The sequence below is a fragment of the Salmo trutta genome, chromosome 17, assembly GCF_901001165.1.
Source record: "Salmo trutta chromosome 17, fSalTru1.1, whole genome shotgun sequence".
NCBI classification, from domain to species: domain Eukaryota; kingdom Metazoa; phylum Chordata; class Actinopteri; order Salmoniformes; family Salmonidae; genus Salmo; species Salmo trutta.
The window spans coordinates 35737946-35760773 of record NC_042973.1 but is presented as its reverse complement, the minus strand read 5'-3'; the positions used below and the strand labels follow the sequence as shown (position 1 = coordinate 35760773).

Sequence of the window (22828 nt, the reverse complement as noted above, 5' to 3'; positions counted from 1 at the left end):
ACATGACCCATCCCCCCATCTGGCTAACATGTTCTAATCTTACTCTGTCCATTATCCTATCTCACACGTATGCAGTCGCACAGACAATCGCGCAGCATGTCATGTCTTGTCTGCACATCCCATGTAGAGTAATGTGTCAGGTAAAATAGTTCCTCTCTCCATGCTCTTAATCAATTTTTTTGTCTTACTGTATCTGCATAATTTCTCTCAAACACAAAGCCTACACATAAATTCCTCCTTCTCATGCACACACAGACACTCACACTTAAACTATAGGTATCATCACACCAGATATCAGCAGACCGATCATTGAATTCCTTCCAGAGGATATGAACCCAGCATGTCCCCAACGCCCAGTGAAATGATGGCAGCTCTCAGTGGTAATGGAAGACCTGTCCATTTATTTTTCAGCCCTGCAACCAGACTCCTGGGCCGTATCAGGGGGAGCACGAGTTATGGCTCAGCATGGGCTAACATTAAACAGGAAATGACAGCAGCCTGGTTGGTGTGCTTTCTCCTTTTCTCGTTTGTTTGTCTCCCTCCCTCAGGCAGGCAGACACCACAGATAACCTGAGCTCTCACAGCTGTGGTGTGGCCAGACGGGCGGGCAGGCCAGGCAGGGTGTACTGTGTCTCGGGAGTCACGCTGCGGACGGAATGATAGAAAGCATGGGCTCTCTTGTCGCCGCAGCAGCCACCACCGAGGGAGGTGATTGGAGGAGAGTGGCCGGGGCCGGTGTTATACAACCCTCTTGGGGTTTGCCGTTTTTTTTACGAGGAAGACTGTAGTCTTACGAGGAAAGAATGAAGAAAGAATGCAGTAGGGAGGCGGGGGCTCAGAGGCACTGTGACCTGGAGATAACACATGGCAGGAAATGGATAGGCTTGATATCCTAACACGCAGGCCCGAACTTGTGCTTCTGGGAGAAAGGGACACCGCACACTGCTGCAGAGTGGAGCAGGGCCAGTCAACACAAAAGGGTCAAACCAGACTCTTAAAAGCCTGCACAGCGCACACCCACTAGACGGAATGCCAATACTGCAGTTTAAACCGTCTTCATTTCCTATGTCTAAGCCTTGCCTTGTTGTCACTGATATGCCAGGGCTGGAGAGGTGAAAGTTATACGGGGCAACTAGCTGTCTGGCCCACACATCCTGTCCTCTCAGTATAACAGAGGGACAATCTCATCTCCATGTTAAAGTGGCCTCATTCTTATGACAGAAGGCCATTTCAGAACACTGTTGTTCATGAACCTCTGGCTATTTTAGTCCTGGTAATTGAGCATTCAGTCTGGAGCTGTGTTATTCTGGACTCAGGAAATGTGGTATGTCAGCATGCTACTGTAAAAATGACCCAATTAATCTGATTAAGAATTTCAATGCAGAGTTCACTGGCTGTGAGGGTCAGGGGCATCCGTTGGGTATGGTACCCTAGCTCAAGACCAAAAATAAAGTAGGCACTTTTTTTTTTTTACAGAAATCACTCCAATCCTGATTAAAATGCAACAGCTGTTTAGCATACTAGAGGCTGGCTTTAGGACCATGTGGAGCATTGCTTGGACAGCAGCTGCCAGCCTGCAGGCCTTTTGTCTCACTTTTAGAAAGCAGAGAGCAGAGACAGTGCCAGTTTTCTTTGCCGGTCAGCCATTTAGGCAGTGCACAGATTACTTTGAATTTGATGTCAGCATTTGAACCCTTCCTTGTAGGCCCTGTTGTAATCTGATATCCAGGGGTTAATTACATTGGGAGTTGGGAGGTGGAGGAGCCCTCCTTTTTGGTGATCATTCGACACCAAAACCTATTTTATTACTAATAAAATATCGGTTGTCATAGCTGTATGCCTAATTTATATTTGAATTGATTCGCCCAGTAAGCTCGTGCAATTTCTCCTGTTTTTGGCTTCAAAGACAATAATAACTGTAGGCTATAAGAAATGTGCATTGTCATGCAGTGACAGAATGATAATTGAGATAATGCAAATAATGATTACTTAGAAAGGGCAAACTTTTTTTTCCTTCTTGCTGTAAGCCTACTTATCATCCTCTATCTGCTCCCTACCTGTAGCCTACCTGCCTCTGATAATGAATTCCCACCTCTCACTATCAGTCTTGCTTGTCCATCTTCCTGAATGAAAATGATATATTCTAACAGATCAATCTGGCTTGTAAAACATCATTAAACATTGCTAAGTTATTTAGCTATAGTGTGGATGTTGGGATGTTTTTTTTGCATATAATGAGCACCCAGATGCTGTGTAGGCAACACAATAAGACAGCGACGAAGCTAAAAATGTGCACAAGCCGCCTCCTCGTTGGTTACTATGATACAATTAATATTCTCAGAGCAGCCTTGAGATATACAAAATGTTTCAACATTCTCCGAGCTGCCTCGTTCATTGATACAATTTTTCAATATTCTCAGAGGCACCTTGTTGATACAATGCGTCAATATTTCGCAGAATGTTTCCCTTCCCTGGCAAATAATGCAGACAGGCAATGCAAAAATGAGCAGGAAGCGCACAGGACAATGTTGATTTGAAGCACACGAGACAATGACACTGTCATAGTACAGTTTATGAGCCGTTCCACAAGGGCATCAGACACCTTTTTCCATGTGGAATGCAAATTTACAATTGATCCTACCATTTCTAAAGATCTGCGTGCCAGTTATGATTTTCATATACGTATTGTAGGCTATCTAACTGTGCCCAGAAAATGTAAAACTGCCCACAAATGAAATAATTCTATAGCTGGCTACAAGACAGAGGCGCTGTCCATTCAGCACCACGCCACGGAGCTCCACTATGATTACCAGTATGTAGGCACTGTTGATTCAGCACCACACCACGGAGCTCCACTATGATTACCAGTATGTAGGCACTGTTGATTCAGCAGTGCTGAATCAAGGGTGGGGCGTTAGCTCCCTTTAAAAAGGCATGTGTAGGTTTTCCATTTTTATTTTGTGATTTTCATCATTCTTTGGTTGAGTTTGTTTGTCTCATGCATCCCTGTCAATTGTAGGCCTAAGTAAGTCCTTTGATGTATGCATTTTATTTCAACGCATGTGTAGTATTTATCTGACATACTGTAGTTTGCATTCGCAGTCAGCTGTTTTACGCACCGGTTACTTTCACATTAATGTCGGCATTTGAAGCCAGACTTGTTGTGACAAAATAGTGTGTATTATGCATCTATTTCATTTTCTGGACACTGTACAAAGTCAGCCAAAATATTTTGGTTTCATTTTGTTAAGACACTCCAAGACTGGACTTGTCCAAAGCAGATTGTAGATAAAACGTTTTTTTGGTTTTTTTATCTTTCATCTGTAAAATACTAAAGACATGTAGGCCTAATTTAAATGTATTTTTGGCACATTTTTCCAAGCAAAATGTTATCTAGAAAAAAATAATTGACAACATATCAACAATTCCCTCTGGGGAAGTCTGGAGAATATATGTAAGGGTAACCACCCACTATTTGGTGAATGCAGATACTTCTGAAGTGTGCAAAGCTGTCATCAAGGCAAAGGGTGGCTACTTTGAAGAATATCAAATATCAAATATATTTTGATTTGTTTAACACTTTTTTGGTTACCACATGATTCCATACGTGTTATGTCATAGTTTTGATGTATTCACTATTATTCTACAATGTAGAAAATAGTAAAATAAGGAAAAACCCTTGAATGAGTAGGTGTGTCGAAACTTTTGACTGGTACTGTAGATGAAAACTCTCTTGATAAATAGTGTGGTCCAGCTGTTATTGGCTACCTCCAGTGTCTTACTGGAGGTAGCTGTTCTGTCTTGCCAATGCACGGAAAACCAGCCAGCAAGGCACCCTGATCTGTGTCACGTCTATCGACGAATCCTCTTCATGCGAATGACGGGGATTTGGGCCTTGTCCGGTAGCAGCAGTAAATCTTTTGCGTCCGAATCATTAAAGAAAAAAATCTTTGTCCAGTTTGAGATGAGTAATCACTGTTCTGTTATCCAGAAGCTCTTTTTGGTCAAAAGAGACGGTGGCAGAAACATTGTGTACAAAATAAGTTACAAACAACGCGAAAAACACACAAAATAGCACAATTGGTTAGGAGCCCATAATACGGCAGCCATCCCCTCCTGGGCAATTCTAGCTGTTAGGCCTAGTTAGCTAGGTAACGTTAGTTATGTTAAAGCTCACTAGCTTTAAGCACCAGCTGTCAGAGCAGCTCACAGATCACTGCACCTGTACATAGCCCATCTATAAATAGCCCAAACAACTACCTCTTCCCCTACTGTATTTATTTATTTATTTTGCTCCTTTGCACCCCAGTATTTCTACTTTGCACACTCATCTACTGTCAAATCTACCATTCCAGTGTTTTAATTGCTATATTGTATTTACTTCACCACCATGGCCTATTTATTGCCTTTACCTCCCTTATCTCACCTCATTTGCTCACATTGTATATAGACTTATTTTTCTCCTGTATTATTGACTGTATGTTTGTTTTACTCCATGTGTAACTCTGTGTTGTTATATGTGTCGAACTGCTTTGCTTTATCTTGGCCAGGTCGCAGTTGTAAATGAGAACTTGTTCTCAACTTGCCTACCTGGTTAAATAAAGGTGAAATAAAAAAAATAATAAGAAATGTTACCTCAGTTTTACATATGAAACGCTCATATTTGATACAGAAATTCTACATTTTTATGAAACATATAATACGACAATGACATATTAATGGACATATACAGTAAAATAAAGCAGCGTTGAAATTCGCCTTTAAACCTAATATTGTTGTAATAATTAAAACAATTCCATATAGCTTAGTAGGGTTAAAGGTCATTTGTGTTATTTGTTGCTGTTCTCCAAATACCATTTCAGAGTTTTTAAATTGTGTACAAACGCAGTAAATGAGCTTCAACTTCTACACACCCTACTTTGCCATACCTTAGGTTTAGCTGAACTGACACCACTGATATTGGTACAGTATGTTAGAGGATTGTTAATTTCAGCAATAGCCCATGGATTCTAAAAATAAAGCATTGTGGGAACAGGCTCAAAGAGTAGAAATAAATCAAGTCCTTTTCGTTGTGTGGCCCTGTTAATCCTAATTAGGTATGTGAGATAGGCCTGCGCTTCAGTGTTATCCCAGACAAGTAAATTCTTATCCACTCAAATGAGCTGCATTCAGCAGAAGTACTAATCACGCAGACGTAATGAAAATCGTACATGAACCGTATAACCCACAGTCATTGATAAATGATGAAATTAAGTGCAGTAATTATTTAAAATGACTTTAAGAGACTGCACACAGAAGTCAATGTTTATGTAATTATTTGAGTGCAATGAGTAGCCTAGGCCTAATACCAATCCACAATGTTGCAAAGCCATATTCGGAAAAAACTGTCTCTGAGAAGTTAGAGCATGGGCTTTGAGGCAAGAACCATACTTAATTGAGGTCACAGCAAGGACAGAACATTTTTGGTCATATTCATAAATTAACTAATGAATAGATGTTAAGCGTTACATTATGTTTTAGTTTAGGTTATTTAAGTGGACTCAGTGGATCAAATCTCGAAAACTGGTTTCAGGAGCACTCTCTTTCGCAATCATAAACTCTTAGAAAAAAGGTTCTTTATATAGGAAATAGGATTTATATAGAACCTTTTGGTTCTTTGGATGAGATTAAAGAACCCTTTACTAAAAAAGGTTCAACGTACACTGAGTATACAAAACATTAAGAACACCTGTTCCTTCCATAACATAGACTGACCTGGTGAATCCAGGTGAAAGCTATGATCCCTTATTGATGTCATTTGTTAAATCAACATTCAAATCAGTGTAGATGAAGGGGAGGAGACAGGTTAAATTAGGATTTTTAAGCCTGGAGACAATTGAGACGTGGATTGTGTATGTGTGCCATTCAGAGGGTCAATGGGCAAGACAAAAGATTTAAGTGCCTTTGAACAGGGTATAGTAGTAGGTGCCAGGCTCACCAGTTTGTGTCAAGACCTGCAACACTGCTGGGTTTTTCATGCTCAACAGTTTCCCGTGTGTATAAAGAATGGTCCATCACCCAAAGGACATCCAGCCGACTTGACTGTGGAACTGTGGAAATCATTGGAATCAACATGGGCCAGCATCCCTGTGGAACGCTTTGACACCTTGTAGAGTCCATGCCCCGATGAATTGAGGCTGTTCTGAGGGCTAAAGCAGGCAATTGTGGGCAACTCAATATTAGGAAGGTGTTCCTAGTGTTTGATATACTCAGTGTATATACCCAGTGAAGGCAAAGAACCTTGAGGGTTCTATCCCTACTCCAGAGTGTACTGGGGATTTTAAAAAGCAAGAACTAACAAAAGCTAACCCAGTCACATCAAACTCTGAAATGACAGCTAACATTCCCTTTAATTTGTTTCAGCTGTTTTGCATTGCCATTTATATTCATATCAATGATGCTGCTGCATGATTTCGCCTGGTCAGAAAAATGGCTAGCTGACGTCCAACACGTTAGCTCTCTATGGCAGGGGGAAGATCGAATTAATATTTTGCAACTTTGTTGCCAAGGTCTGTGTGGCAAACAGCCAGGTTCTTACAAATATGTGCTGTTGCAAACTAAATGTTAGCTAGAAGCAAGAGGAAATAATGTGCTTAATTAAAGCATACACTCTTAAATCAAAAAAGGGGTTCTATATAGAACCTTTTGATCAATTCATAATGTAACTACCATTCTGATTCAAAAACCAATTGCCATTCCAGCATGACCATGCAGAGGATGGTGGTTGAACCAACTTGCAAGTAGCCTAGGGACAGATAGAAATTTACTAGGGAGGGGTGGTCCAAAATAGCCTCACAAGTACTCAACTGGCAGCTTCATTAAATAGTACATTTAAAACACCAGTCTCAATGTCAACAGTGAAGAGGTGCCTCCGGATGCTTGCCTTCTAGAAAGAGTTCCTCTATCCAGTGTCTGTGTTCTTTTGCCCATCTTAATAATGTATTTTTATTGGTCAGTCTGAGATATGTATTTTTCTTTGCAACTCTGCCTAGAAGGCCAGCATCCCGGAGTCGCCAATTCACTGTTGACGTTGAGACTGGTGTTTTGCAGGTACTATTTCATGAAGCTGCCAGTTGAGGACTTGTGAGGTGTCTGCTTCTCAAACTAGACACTCTAATGTACTTGTCCTCTTGCTCAGTTGTGCACCGGGGCCTCCCACTCCTCTTTCTATTCTGGTTAGCGCCGGTTTGCGCTGTTCCCTGTGAAGGGAGTAGTACACAGCGTTGTACGAGATCTTCAGTTTCTTGGCAATGTCTTGCAAGGAATAGCCTTCATTTCTCAGAACAAGAATAGACTGATGAGTTTCAGAAGAAAGTGCTTTGTTTCTGGCCATTTTGAGCCTGTAATCGAACCCACAAATGCTGATGCTCCAGATACTCAACTAGTCTAAAGAAGGCCAGTTTTATTGCTTCTTTAATCAGGTCAACAGTTTTCAGCAGTGCTAACATAATTGCAAAAGGGTTTTCTAATGATCAATTAGCCTTTAAAATGATAAACTTGGATTAGCTAACACAACGTGCCATTGGAACACAGGAGTGATGGTTGCTGATAATGGGCCTTTATACGCCTATGTAGATATTCCATAAAAATTCAGCTGTTTCCAGCTACAATAGTCATTTACAACATTAACCGTGTCTACAATGTCTACACATTTCTGATCAATTTGATGTTATTTTAATGGAGGAAAAAAATAGCTTTTCTTTAAAAAATAAGGACATTTCTAAGTGACCCAAAACTTTTGAGTGGTAGTGTATATTACATAATTATGAAAATGGCATCACAATGTTAAAAATCAGATTTCTCCCTAGCTGATCATTTTCTGCAGTATAGCCATGCTTTGCATTCTATGTGCCACAAAAGCATGCTGAAGTGGCAAAGTTGATATCCACTTTTATAAACACAGGGTCGCTACAGTTATTTTCTATGTTTTTTGTTGTAACACCTTGAGTTGGTGAAGCCCCTCATCCCCAGTAAATGTTGATCTGTCTCCTACCAATAAGCATGTTATTTCCCAATGTACTAAGGAAAGCAAAGTTGAATATTTAATTTCTATATACGAAGCCAAAGTCATATGATAACTATCCACCTCATTTTCGAACCCTTTTAAAACACAGAAGCCAAACAGGGAAACTATGGATACAAGCCAAACACGGAAACCATCGATACAACTTCCTCTGCGCTCATGCATTATCGTAATTAATTTGTGTGCCACTAGAAATCCCTACATTAGCATGTTTCTGTTAACAGATACATGCTGAAAAAAAAAACCATATTACCAATGATGTGTATAAACCCTGGATGACTGACAGGGTGCGCTGTACTGAAGCTGCCATGCAGCCATCTTGGTACTCTTCAACTATAAAAAAATGGGAAGCTACAGAAATGCATTTATTAATGTCTACATTAGTTTTTGACACGTTTATTCTATTACAGACACCTTACTGAATACTTTTAAATTATATTATGTGAGATAAACATACACCTTTAAAAAAAATATAAAAACATTTCCTAAAATTATTTTTTTTGAGTACAAATGTTACTGTAACTTAAATACATCATGTAATTTAGTCCTTAAAACATTTAATTTAAATACTATAGAATTTCATTAATTCCTATGGAGGACTGCTCCTACTAGGGAGTGCCAATATCGCCGAATTGTTGCTTCAAAGCTTCTCAATGGCCAATACATAGTATCAACAATCCAGGGTTTATATAGGTCATTGCATAGTACTGGCCTGGTAATGTGCCTGGACCTTGTGGGCAAAAGTGCTGAGAAAAAATATATAACTGATCAAAATGGTTGCCCAATCAGGCAGGCTAGATGCAATTACACTATATGACCAAAAGTATGTGGACTCCTGCTCGTCGAACATCTCATTCTAAAATCAATAGGCATTAATATGGAGTTGGTCCCCCCCTTCGCTGCTATAACAGCCTCCACTCTTCTGGGAAGGCTTTCCACTAGATGTTGGAACATTTCTGCAGGGACTTGCTTCCATTCAGCCACAAGAGCATTAGCGAGATCGGGCACTGATGTTGGGCGATTAGGCCTGGCTTGCAGTCAGTGTTCCAATTCATCCCAAAGATGTTCGATGAGATTGGGGTGGCAGATAGCCTAGTGGTTAGAGCGTTGAGCCAGTAATTGAAAGGTTGCTAGATCGAATCCCCGAGCTGACAAGGTAAAAACCTCTTGTTCTGCCCCTGAACAAGGCAGTTAACCCACTGTTCCTAGGCTGTCATTGTAAAGAAGAATTTGTTCTTAACTGACTTGCCTAGTTAAATAAAATAAAAAATAACAAAAGATTGAGGTCAGTCCTCTGTGCAGGCCAGTCAAGTTCTTCCACACTGATCTCGACTAACCATTTCTGTATGGACCTCTTTGTGCATGGGGGCATTGTCATGCTGAAACAAGAAAGGGTCTTCCCCAAACTCTTGGATATCAACTTTGCCACCAGCATGCTTTTGTGGCACAGTCAATGCCACACAGGGCTACAGGCCAGAAGGTTGAGGGTTCACCAACCACAGAAGGTTGAGGGTTCGCCGACCACTGATCAGCTAGGGGGAATCAGATTTTCAACATTTTGATGCAATATTTATAATTATGTAAAATATATGCAACAAATGTTTCATCAACAGGTTTCTGTGCCAATGCAACACACAACCAATAAACATAACATACCGACTTCAGGCACCTCAATATCATGGTTTGAGTTTTCAACACCAAAATAAACAGACTATGACAATCTCAACAAACAGAAACACATCCCTCCCTACTTTAGGCTGACAGAGTATTGAAGGATTGGCTTGGCAAATTGCCGCTGCACAGTTTTGATGGTTTGATTGATTTTATTTGTCAGTAGATTTTTTTTTTTGTAAAGATTATCTATTTATTTTTTCAGCTGTAGAGTTTTAAAACAGCATATCAATTGAATATTGTTGCATTAAATCAGAGTGCATGTGAGCACTCTGTCATAGTCTTTCTCTCTCTTCATCAATTCCATTCAAATTGAATTAAAAATAGATAATACTGTTCAAAGTTGATATATTGTATATACAGTACCAGTAAAAAGTTTGGAAAAACCTACTCATTCAAGGGTTTTTCTTTTTTTGTACTATTTTCTACATTGTAGAATAATAGTGAAGACATCAAAACTATGAAATAACACATATGGAATCATGTACAGTATTAACCACAAATCAAAATATATTTTATATTTCAGATTCTTCAAAGTATCCACCCTTTGCCTTGATGACAGTTTTGCACATTCTTGGCATTCTCTCAACCAGCTTCATGCGGAAGTCACCTAAAATGCATTTCAATTAACAGGTATGCCTTGTTAAAAGTACATTTTTGGAATTTCTTTCCTTCTTAATGCGTTTGAGCCAATCAGTTGTGTTGTGACAAGGTAGGGGTGGTATACAGAAGATAGCCCTATTTGGTAAAATACCAAGTCCATATTAGGCCAAGAACAGCTCAAATAAGCAAAGAGAAATGACAGTCCATCATTACCTTAAGACATGAAGGTCAGTCAATACAGAAAATTTGAACGTTTCTTTAAGTGCAGTCGCAAAAACCATCAAGCGTTATGATGAAACTGGCTCTTATGAGGACCGCCACAGGGGAATGAAGATGCAGAGTTACCTCTGCTGCCGAGGGTTTTATTAGAATTACCAGCCTCAGAAATTGCAGCCCGAAGTTAAAGTAACGGACACATCTCAACATCAACTGTTCAGAGGAGACTGCATGAATCAGGCCTTCATGGTCGGATTGCTGCAAAGAAGCCACCAATAAGAAGAAGAGACTTGCTTCGGCCAAGAAACACAAGCAATGGACATTAGACTGGTGGAAATCTGTCCTTTGGTCTGATGAGTCCAAATTTCAGATTTTTGGTTCTAACCGCCGTGTCTATGTGAGACGTGGAGTAAGTGGACGGATTATCTCTGCATGTGTGGTGCCCACCGTGAAGCATGGATGAGGAGGTGTGATGGTGTGGGGGTGCTTTCCTGGTGACAGTGATTTATTTAGAATTCAAAGCACACTTAACCAGCATGGCTACACCAGCCTTCTGCAACGATACACCAGCCCATCTGGTTTGCACTTAGTGGGACTATCATTTGTTTTACAACAGGACAATGACCCAACACACCTCCAGGCTGTGTAAGGGATATTTGACAAAGAAGGAGAGTGATGGAGTGCTGCGTTAGATGACCTGGCCTCCACAATCACCCAACCTCCACCCAATTGAGAAATATATTTTGATTTGTTTAACACTTTTTGGGTTACTAGATGATTCCATATGTGTTATTTCATAGTTTTGATGTCTTCACTATTATTCTACAATGTAAAAAAAAATGTTAAAATAAAGAAAAACCCTTGAATGAGTAGTTGTGTCCAAACTTTTGACTGGTACTGTATATATATATATACAGTGGGCTCCAAAATTACTGGCACCCTTTACTGGCAATGCACAAACAATACTTAAAAAAATATAAACAATATAATTATAGAGATAAACTCAAAATAACAACGTGAAAAATACTGTACTTTATTAATGTTTCAATGGAACACAACAAAATCATTTATTGATTTATTTAAAAATCAATGTCCTCCAAATCAAAGTTTCACAATTAATGGCACCATTAAATATTATTGTAAATAACATCTACCAACATTAAACCAGGAATTAAATTCCACTTATTTAAGTGTATCTAAGTGTTAAGGAACTATATTGAGCCATTACATCACTTCCTTTTTCACTAGGGTATAAAAATGAGGTAACAGGAATGCAATATCCCTTTGTCATCCAACACCATGAAGGAAAGAAAATAACTGGCAGTTCAAAAGGGACAGATGGTCGTAGAACCTTCATAAATCTGGTAATGGCTACAAGAAGATCCACAAATGATTGAATATACCACTGAGCTCTGTCAGGGCAATTATTAAAACATTCTAAAGATATGGAACAGTTGAAAACCTCACAGGTAGAGGATGCAAATGCATTTTGCCCCCCAGGATAAGGAGGAGGATCATGGGAGAAGCAACAAAATCCCCAAGAATCACTGTGAAAGAATTGCAGGCCTTGGTGGCGTCTTGGGGTCACCAGGTTTCAAAAATCACCATCAGACGCCACCTCCACAACCACAGGCTCTTTGGAAGGGTTGCCAGAAGAAAGCCCTTTCTGACCCCAAAACACAGATGCAAGCGCTTGGAGTTTGCCAAACGTCATTTAAATTATGATTGGAAGAAGGTGCTCTGGTCAGATGAGACCAAAATTGAACGTTTTGGTCAGATACAGCATCGGCATGTTTGGCGTCGAAACAGAGATGCATACAAGGAGAGGCACCTCATACCCACGGTGAAATATGGTGATGTTTTGGGGCTGTTTTAATTCCAGAGATCCAGAGGCACTGGTTAAGTGCATAATGAATTCCACCAAGTACCAGGCAATTTTGGCTGACAATTTGGTTGCCCCTGCCAGAAGTCTGGGACTTGGCCGTATGTGGACTTTCCAACAAGACAATGACCCAAACATACCTCAAGATCCACACAGAAATGGTCCTGTGACAACAAAATCAATGTTCTGCCATGGCCATCTCAGTCGCCGGACCTCAATCCAATCGAAAACCTGTGTGCTGAGTTGAAGAGGGCAGTTGATAAGCGCAAACCCAAGAATGTGAAGGATCTTGAAAGGATCTGCATAGAGGAATGGTCCAAAATCCCTCCAAATGTGTTCCTTAACCTTGTCAAACATTCCAGGAAAAGACTCCATGCTGTTATCCTTACCAGAGGTGGTGGCACTAAGTACTAAATGAGGAGTGCCAATAATTATGAAACCTTGATTTTGGTGAAATGTATTTTGTATTAAATAATTGTATGATTTTGGTGGGTTTCATTGAAACATTAATAAAGTACAGCATTTCTCACATGTTGGTATTTTGAGTTTATCGCTATAATTATATTGTTTATATTATTAAAGTATTAAAGTATTGTTTGTGCATTGCCAGTCAGGGGTGCCAATAATTTTGGAGCCCACTGTATATATATATACATACATACATACATACATACATACATACATACATACATACATACATACATACATACATACATACATACATACATACATACATACATACATACATACATACATACATACATACACACACCAAAGTATGTGAACAGTGAACACCCCTTCATACACCCGTTGCTGACAAGTGTATAAAATTGAGCATACAGGCATGCATTCTCCATAGACAAACATTGTCAGCAGAATGGCCTTACTGAGGAGCTCAGTGACTTTCAAAATGGCACCATCATAGGATGCTACCTTTCCAACAAGTCAGTTTGTCAAATGCTATAGTTGCCCAGTCAACTGTAAGTGCTATTATTGTGAAGTGGTGATGTACCGGAGCAGCAACGACTCAGCCAGGAAGTGGTAGGCCACACAAGCTCACAGAACTGGACCATCGAGTGTTGAAGCATGTAGCAATAAAAAAATAGTCTGTTCTCGGTCGCAACACTCCAAGCTGTCTCTGGAAGCAACGTCAGCACAAGAACTGCTTGTCGGGAGCTTCATGAAATGGGTTTCCATGGCCGAGCAGCCGCACTCAAGCTCACTTAAGATCACCATGCATAATGACAAGCATCGGTTGGAGTGGTGTAAAGCTCGGCCTCATCGCCCATCATCAATGCACAACCTCACTAATGCTTTTGTGGCTGAATCGAAGTCCCCGCTGCAATGTTCCAACATCTATTGGAAAGTCTTCCCAGAAGATTGGAGGCAGTTATAGTAGCAAGGGGGGGCAAACTCCATATCAATGCCCATTACTTTGGCATGAGGTGTTCCACAAGCAGATGTCCAAATACTTTTGGTAATGTAGTGTATATATCCTTGCCTACCTCTTTCAGGTAATAATTTCAGGTAATAAATTCAATTAACCCTTGTGTTGTCTTAGGGGTCAAAAATGACCCGCCGCTATGTTTAACAGCAGAGAAAACCTCCTAAATTATATTTTTTCAACTTGAAATTTGATGACTTTTCCTAGGTTGACCCCAACATTAGAAAAAGTGAAACATCGCATTTGGTCATATTTCCATGAAAGATGTACACCACCAGGGTACAAAGATTGTCTTAGGGTCATTTTTGATCAGGCAGTTATAAAATAATTTACACATCACAAAAACCACACACACACACACACACACACACACAATCAATGAGACATTGAGATTATGTATGCTACTGATTGAACTCAGCCAGCAGCTCCTGAAGAGGAAGGTCACCATGGTTGGAACAGTTAGAAAGAACAAGCCGGAGCTCCTCCTGCACTCCTCACAACAAGGGGGAGAGAGGCCTTCTCATCAAAGTTTGCCTTCACCCCCACCACCACTCCGGTATTTTACCCCCCAAAGAGGATCAAGAATGTGGTCCTCCTGAGCACACTGCACAAAACGGCTGAGATCATTGATAGTGAGGACAGGGAGCCAGCCATCATCCTGGACTACAACCACAACAAGGGAGGTGTGGACAACCTGGACAAGGTGATTGGAACTTACAGCTGCAGGAGGATGACTGCCTGCTGGCCCCTGGTCATCTTCCATAACATCATTGATGTGTCCTCATACAATGCCTTCGTGATATGGAACAAGATCAACCCTACCTGGATGCCTGATAAGTGGAACAAGAGGAGGGTGTTCCTGGAGCAGCTGGGAAAGGCACTTGTTACCCCACACATTCAAAGAAGGGAGCACCTCCCCCGCACAGCAGCCTCCGCAGGGCTTGTGGAAGCTGTTCAGGGGGCTGAATCTTGTCCTGATCCACCTGAGGCTGCAGCTGGGGCAGGAAAGAGGAGGAGATGCCAATTCTGCCCCCCAAAGGACTGTAAAACAACTACTATGTGCTGCACATGTGAGATACATCTGCAAAGTCCGTGCACACACACTTGCATACTGTCCGATGTGCTAATTAGAGTTGATTTATTTATGTTCTTCACATTTTTGTCTTATTATCTTATTTTATTCTTATTTATTGTTGTTGTTTATACACCTTGTGGGTGGGGGCAATGGTTAAAAAATGGGAGAAGACTAGTATTTTGTAGTTGAATTCCTCATTGTACAGTATATAAGAATATATCACTATGTTGCCAAAAAAGTTCAAGACTGTAATTGTTTCCCTTCAATAAAATGCATTCAAAACTATTTTCTGCACATTTCTGCTACTTTCTTAGGCTATACAAGTGCTATCTCTTGCTATAAATTGTATGTTTATACCTATGCAGTACCTTTAGCTATAATAATAATAAACCTCTACTTTAGTAAAGAAAACAATTATGACAGGTGTGTTGTAATAAAAACGAGTGGTGTCCACTGATTAAATGCAGTCTTTCTGCATTGTGATAAGGGAAAACACAGATATTCACAATGTTTGTGATGAATGACAGGTTGTTTGTTTATTCAAAATAGATTTGGGTTTTAAAATTCAATTAAGCTGCTTTATTTTAGGGGTTTAGTGAAGGTGGGTCATTTTTTTACCCTTAGGACAAGGGGAGTATACAGAATGTTAACACTACACAAGGGTTAAGTTATTAGCCTTATATTTAGCTAAAGAATAATCAGCTAGAAATAAGCTTCTAATTTATAGCCTCTGTCTCTTGTGCAATACGCACCATGAGCTCTGCTGCTCTCTTTCCTTAAAAAAACCCTCCTTAGCTCTTGGAGTCCCAGGAAAAGCTAGACTAGAATAGTTTGTGGAAGAATATATATTTTTGTATTTCTTATACTAATAGACTGACTATTGGAAGAGTGATGCAAGCTTTTGTTTGCTGAAGGTTAAATACAGCAGCGAATAGAACTCCCAGCCACTGGCCGGGGAGTTTGAAAGAAGAGAGAATGCAGGAAGGCGGTAGGCTGTAGCAGTTATTTGTTTATTCAATCTTCCTGAAGAGAAAATTAAGCCATCTGCATCTGATTCTAGTCCTATATTATTTGAGCATGTCGTTACAATGATGAAGATCAAGACAACGAAACATTTCATTTAGGGTGAGTATTGGTTAAGTGGGACACCTGGCAAAGTGGGACAAAAGCTTTGTAATGGCCTATTATATTTCAACATTTAAATCAAATTCGCTATCCTATAATTGTAACTTTGTAGGCTGCATGTCCTGTACCAGCATCACATGTTCTCTCCCAGGTTCATGGTTTGAAAGAGGTGTGTAATTCCAGTCCATATAATAAAGCATAATACAATACAGTAATACAGTCCACACTCAAACAAAGTTGCTTATTGGAGCTTGTTTCATTGACTTACAAAAGAGAGCATAGCTACATATATGTGCTTTTAACTTTTTCTGTTGTGCTTAATGTATTAATGTATTGGTAAAAAATATAAATAATAATAAGATAATGGCACAGTCATTTCAGCTTTGTTGGGCTTGGGCTCATAAAATGTCTTTACATGCATCTTTACTTTACTTTTATACTCTATAAATTGACTCCTTCAAATAATTCCCTCTGGCATTTGCCATCGGCACGCTGCAGGAGGGAAGTAAAGTTAAGTTGAATGCATCACTTCAATTGTTTGGATGTGCCCATAGTAATGTAAAAAAAAATAGGTGGATAGCATAGATAAATAAAGTTGCAACAAAATAAATAATAATTAATGGAATGGGTGTCTCCCTTCAACTCAATGATGGCAAAATGGGTGGACTTAGCTAGCTAAACAGAAATAGCTAGGCTACTTTGATTTTCTACTTTACAAGCTAGCCAGCTAACTCTTTCAAATAAACATGATTTGTTATTATGGGATATACCAAACAGAGCTACAGACCTAGCCTGACATTGGTAATTAGCTAATTATTACTTTTATTTCAGTATTTCAGTGTGGAGTCAATTGAGGGGACTATGTTTCATGAAGCCATTTGAATACTGTTGCTGACAGAGGTATGTATAAATTATTTATACTGTAATACATTATGTATAATAAGTATTGGTGATTCAATAGCCTAGTTAATCATTACATTACTTGTAAGACTATGTTTTGCTCAGTCTGGCAGTTACCAGAACCATCCGAGGCAGAGGATCTCTCTTTTGGCTGCTGCTGATAACTGAGAATGGAGCAGAACACACATTTTTGTCATGCACTGTAACTAATGGACAAAGTTGTATCGTAAAAAGTCAGCCAGAGTTGACATGGTCTATCATTCAAACAAAGAGATGCCTCCCTGGCCACCAGTGCATATTTCCAAACTATGTTTGCATATAATTACAAATTCTAAAACTATGCAGGTATTTTGAACATTATTTATTTTTAAAATTATATTCTTAGCACAAAAAATATTGCTATTTAATAATGAATTTATTACACCATGTAGGGTTCTATATGGAACCATTTTGAGGGTTCCATATATGATGCATGCGATTGAACCATTTTTGAACCCTTTTGACTGGTACTGTATATATATATATACACATACAGTAGCAGTCAAAAGTTTGGACACACCTACTCATTCAAGGGTTTTTCTTCATTTTCCTTCTTTTTTTTTACATTGTAGAATAATAGTGAAGATATCAAAACTATGAAATAACACATATGGAAACATCTAGTAAGCCAACAAGTGTTAAACAAATCAAAATATATAGTCCAATGGTGTAAAAATGTATTTTTTACAAAACTGAAAAAATTGAATAAAGTGCCGGTTTGATTCAGATAGAACCGTGCACCTTAAGCTGCCCCCGCGAGTCGCCGTTGCGTGCACTTGCTCTGGATGTGTAGCTCTCCAAAGTACGCTTCCATATGACCCACCACTTCCGACGATAAGCCTACCCAGCTCGCAGCCCGAGTCACGTGCCCCCCACCCCCCGTCTCTGTGGAGCAGAAGCTACACAAATCAAACTCAACCACAAATCAAACTCAACCAGCACCCAGTGGAGATCGGAGAGATGGAGACGCGGAGAGAAAAAGCACTTTGCTGTCCGGAACGAGAGACGCTGAAAAAAAAGATGATCCGTTAAATAAAAGACTGCGTCATGACTCATATCCTATCGACGGAGAAGGATTTTAGTTCACCCAACGGGAACAGAGATGCGAACCTCGTTGCTTATTAACGGGCGGTTCCTTAATCCAAACAGTCCAACTCCGCCCGTGAACGGGGCACGGGACGCAGCGCCTGTGCTAGGCATCGCACTCTGGCTAGGTGTGGTTTCACAACACTTGGATTAGCCTACCTAGTTCTTATTCCACACACTCGTTAATAATTGAAGCTGAAGCCGTCGGGGATGTGCTAGTCATCTCGTCGCAACAAAGGGAAGGGCGGCTTTCAGTAACCATGAGGGCTGTATCGGCGAATTTACTTGCACTTCTCTTTCTCTGCACTTGTGCCAGTGTATTCTACGTCTGGAGCAGATTGGAGAGATACAACACGGGACTACAGTTAACGAGTAGGGGGTCCGCTGACATTGGGCCATCCCCGGACCTCTCTGCTAAAACTTTCCGGGCTTTGCTCGCCGTTCCAGTAGCACAGAGACTGCATTTGGGGGGCATCCTGGATGCCCACAATCTCACTGGTGTTGCGGATCAAACTGGCTCTTTAGGAATCAGAGATTACCATATGAATGTAGATAACAAGGGGTCAGCGCAGAGGGGGGTCCCGGCCAAATTGGGCTCTCCGGTTGAGGGGATTTTTTGGAGTGAATGGCTTGAGGATACGTTTCCCGTCAGCTTCAGTGAGGAACATGCCCGGGCATGGAGAGGGAGAGCCCGGGGACACCGGATTGTCAGACTGGAGCCGGGCTGTGGTAGAATATCCAATCAACTTGCCACTTTTTCGGACCGATCCAAAGCATGCGTGCGTTATGGAATAAACGCGGACCAGGTGCAGGGGGAAACTTTGACTTATTACCTGGCTAGTTTGCTGGGTATTACAAATCTGCCGCCTCTCATCCTCGCCCAGTTGAACGTTGACAGTGAACAATGGGCTTCTGTGAGAAGAAGAATAGGAGGTTTACAGTGGAGTGAGCGGGCCGTGGTCTCACTCACCCAGTGGGTCGCCAACCTGACAGGGGTAATCACACCTGCGCCGCTGCGCCAAGAGAGCAAGGGGCTGCGTCCTCTACGGGGGGAGCTGGGGAACAAGACGACGGCGGAGCTGCTCGAGCTAATGCAGTGGACGGACCTGATAATATTGGACTACCTGTCTGCTAACTTCGACAGGCTCGTTAGCAACCTCTTTAGCCTGCAGTGGGACTCGCGCGTGATGGAGAGGGAGACCAACAACCTGCTCAGAACACCCCGCGGCGACCTGGTTTTCATCGACAACGAGGCAGGGCTTGTGCACGGTTACCGGGTACTGGATATGTGGGAGAAGTACCACAGCACCGTCTTAGACTCAGTGTGTGTGTTCAGAAAGAGGACAGTACAGCGTGTTATAGAACTGCACCGGCGCAGGGACACCAGGACTCGGCTGCTCGAGCTATACAGAGACAGCGAACCTTTGTCTCCAGAATTAGGGTTTCTCTCTGATGAACATGCGGGAGTACTACAGAGTCGAATAAACAGATTATACAAACACATATTGCATTGCAAGGTGAAGTACCACCAGCTGGGCGTTTAGTTTTGATTCCTCTCACTTAGAGGTTCTGTATCTGGCATCTGCTCCACAGAATGACATGTGCTGCAAATCAGTAACCACACACCTGTACTAGATTAATGCGCGTCAGTTGGAACAGTTTTTTTTAATATATTGATGAACTACCTCTTGTGAAAACAACGTTTTGCCTACTTTATATGTCTGCATAAATATAAACATTGACGTTGATTTTTTGGCTTCGTGCAGGATGGGTCATAATTTATTTTCAGCCAGCCTCAAAACATAGCTGCAGGAATAATGTGATATGAGCCAATGCATCTTTGTAGCTATTTAGGAGCCAATGCATCTTTGTAGCTATTTAGGTTTAATGGTCAGCCTTCAACCTCAGGAGTTTGATAGGCTACACAGTTGTGTTTATTAATAGGAACAAACTATTGTGGTGTAAGGGGGATAATGAATAATCACTTCATATCATCTGTATGCACAAGGTGCATTGTGTTCAATAATCTCCATAAGAAACTGGACTGCTTGATAATGAGAGCCAAGCCTTAATAGGTTACTCCTAAAATGTTTTGTATTTGTTGCCACAAAAATGTATAATGTAGACTTTGTCACCTGTCTCACTCCTTTTATAGAAGCTCTAGCCTACTGTACAATCAATTGTCATTGCAAACACTTTCATGTATTTGGTTGTCTTGTGATTGTATCTTCTGCCTTAATGTCAGTGGTGTAGTGGGGGATATATGCAGGTAGCAGATATACGCCATTTACCCACTTTTCCCCCGTGGGCATTGCTTATACTCACTACTTAATCCCCACTGATGCGTAACAAAGTAGTATAGTGAAGGTAAATGCCATATAAATTATGTAGTACAATAGATACTTTATTCACAAAGTAGCCTACACAATTGTAATAAAGCATGTGAAATATATGTACATGCGCGCCACACACATAGCTACACTGAACAAAAATATAAACGCAACATGTAAAGTGTTGGTCCCATGTTTCATAAGCTGAAATAGAAGATCCCAGAAATGTTCCATACGCATAAACATTTTTGTGCACAAATTTGTTTACATCCCTGTTTGTGAACATTTCTCCTTTTGCCAAGATAATCCATCCACTTGACAGGTGTGGCATATCAAGAAGCTGATTAAACAGCATGATCATTACACATGGCCTCATTAAAAAGCCACTCTAAAATGTGCCGTTTTGTCACACAACACAATTCCAAAGATGTCTCAAGTTTTGAGGGAGTGTGAAATTGGCATGCTGACTGCAGGAATGTCCACCAGAACTGTTGCCAGAGAATTTAATGTTAATTTCTCTACCATAAGCCACTTCAAACATCATTTTAGGGAATTTGGCAGTAGGTCGAACCGGCCTCACAACCGCAGACCACATGTAAGGTGTTGTGTGGACTTGCAGTTTGCTGATGTCAATGTTGTGAACCTAGTGCCCATGGTGGTGGGGGTGGGGTTATGATATGGGCAGGCTACAGACAACCAACACAATTGCATTTTATCGATGGCAATTTGAATGCACAGAAATACCACTTTGTTTTAGGTATCTGTGACCAACAGAAGCATATCTGTATTCCCAGATGTGAAATCCATAGATTAGGGCCTAATGAATTTATTTCAGTTGACTGATTTCCTCAATTGAACAGTAACTTGGTAAAAATCTTTGAAATTGTTGCATGTTGCATTTATATTTTTGTTCAGTATAGTTTCAGCTGAATATCAGGCAGTCAAAGTGCGCAGCTCTCATGATTGTCACATGGAGAAGCTCATAGAATTGAACGGCATCAGTAGCCGGTAGGGTTGGAAGATATTTAAACTTATTGAAAAAGTCTTTGTTGAATCTTTGCAATTTCATAATTCAGTGCTATTTGAATGAACATTTTTAAGGCTTTCCCCAAAAAACTTCCCAATTAAATGTTGACTGCAACAACAAAAAAACTCCCAAAAATATTTTGACTGATTTTACACAGGCCTCAAAAATGGTCTCCTGATGTGGTTTAAAGTTGCACTATGCAGAAACCACTCTGCCATTTCTTGGTTGCTAAAATTGTAATAGTTCCCTAATTTCGGTTTATGTGACAAAACAAGCAAGTATAGTATAAATAATCAGTGTACCATCTAAACCTAAGAAATATATTTTCCATAACCAAACATTTTCAGCTGTTTGAACCTGGGGTACAAAAGTAAAAGATGCAAAAATAAAACATAAGAACAGGATGCATAGATATAGCGCACATAGAACAGATCTACTGCCTCTTAGACTTGCTTTCAATGAGAATGACAGATCTATAACTCACATTTCTATGTGAATTTGTTTGGGTCGCCCAAAAAGTTACATATTACAGCTTTAAGCATTGTTGTGGACTTAGAACATCTAATTTTTGTAGTTTTTCTATTAAAAACGTTAGATTTTTAGAATGAGAACCTGAAAAAACTATAGGGAAACCTAGCATTTTTGACACAGGGCGCCTTTCCTTCGTTGGGCAGGCCGTTTTGGATTTTTTTTTTGTGCAAAATTAGAGTATACCCACTTTTCCAAGAACCACTACACCACTGCTTAATGTCATGACCCAGTCATATTTGTTGTACATGCTACACTGTGAATACTGTATATGTTAACCTGTTTTTGACATTCACAATTGCAATCCCCTTTCACCAATTCAATGTGCATTGTAACATTCCAATCTTCCTGTCTTTTTTGCTAAATATATTGTAATTTCAAGTGTCAGACCACATGTTTGGTATTCAACCCTTCTTTAGCGGAGTACAATGGCAGGTCCAATATTTGCCAGTTCTGTGTGTTCAGTCCTCAGGTTTTCATATAAAGGGCTTTGTCCCATCCCTGTCCACTACAGTGTACCCATTGTGCTGTTGAAATGCAGTGCCCTCAGAGCCTGTTACCCTGGGACTCAGAGTCCTCTCTCTCTCTCTCTCTCTCTCTCTCTCTCTCTCTCTCTCTCTCTCTCACGCTAATATGGGTATTTGGACACAGCCACTGTCTGAGACAATTACAGGGCTCAGCTCGCTCTCCTGTCTACTGAGAACACTCTCACATTAACCAAACACAAGAGACGGGAAAGTAGGGACCATTTCCTGTAGAAAGATACATTTGTAGCTTGAGTTTACACTCCGCATAACTCTCACACTTCTACAAAAACTGTTAAAGAAAGGGAAACGTGTA

At 40.5% G+C, this 22828-nt stretch overlaps 1 protein-coding gene across 1 annotated transcript; it reads left to right on the top strand.

The window, feature by feature from the left end:
• Positions 1-17872: 17872 nt before the first annotated feature.
• LOC115152123 (four-jointed box protein 1) lies at positions 17873-20299 on the top strand. The gene has a single exon (XM_029696662.1). It carries the CDS (start codon positions 18364-18366, stop codon positions 19645-19647), a length of 1284 nt encoding a protein of 427 aa, XP_029552522.1. The 5' UTR covers positions 17873-18363; the 3' UTR covers positions 19648-20299.
• The last annotated feature ends 2529 nt before the right edge of the window (positions 20300-22828 follow it).

Bases quoted from the DNA above. Each gene is read 5' to 3' on its own strand.
- LOC115152123 (XM_029696662.1), top strand. From the start codon at position 18,364: ATGAGGGCTGTATCGGCGAATTTACTTGCACTTCTCTTTCTCTGCACT.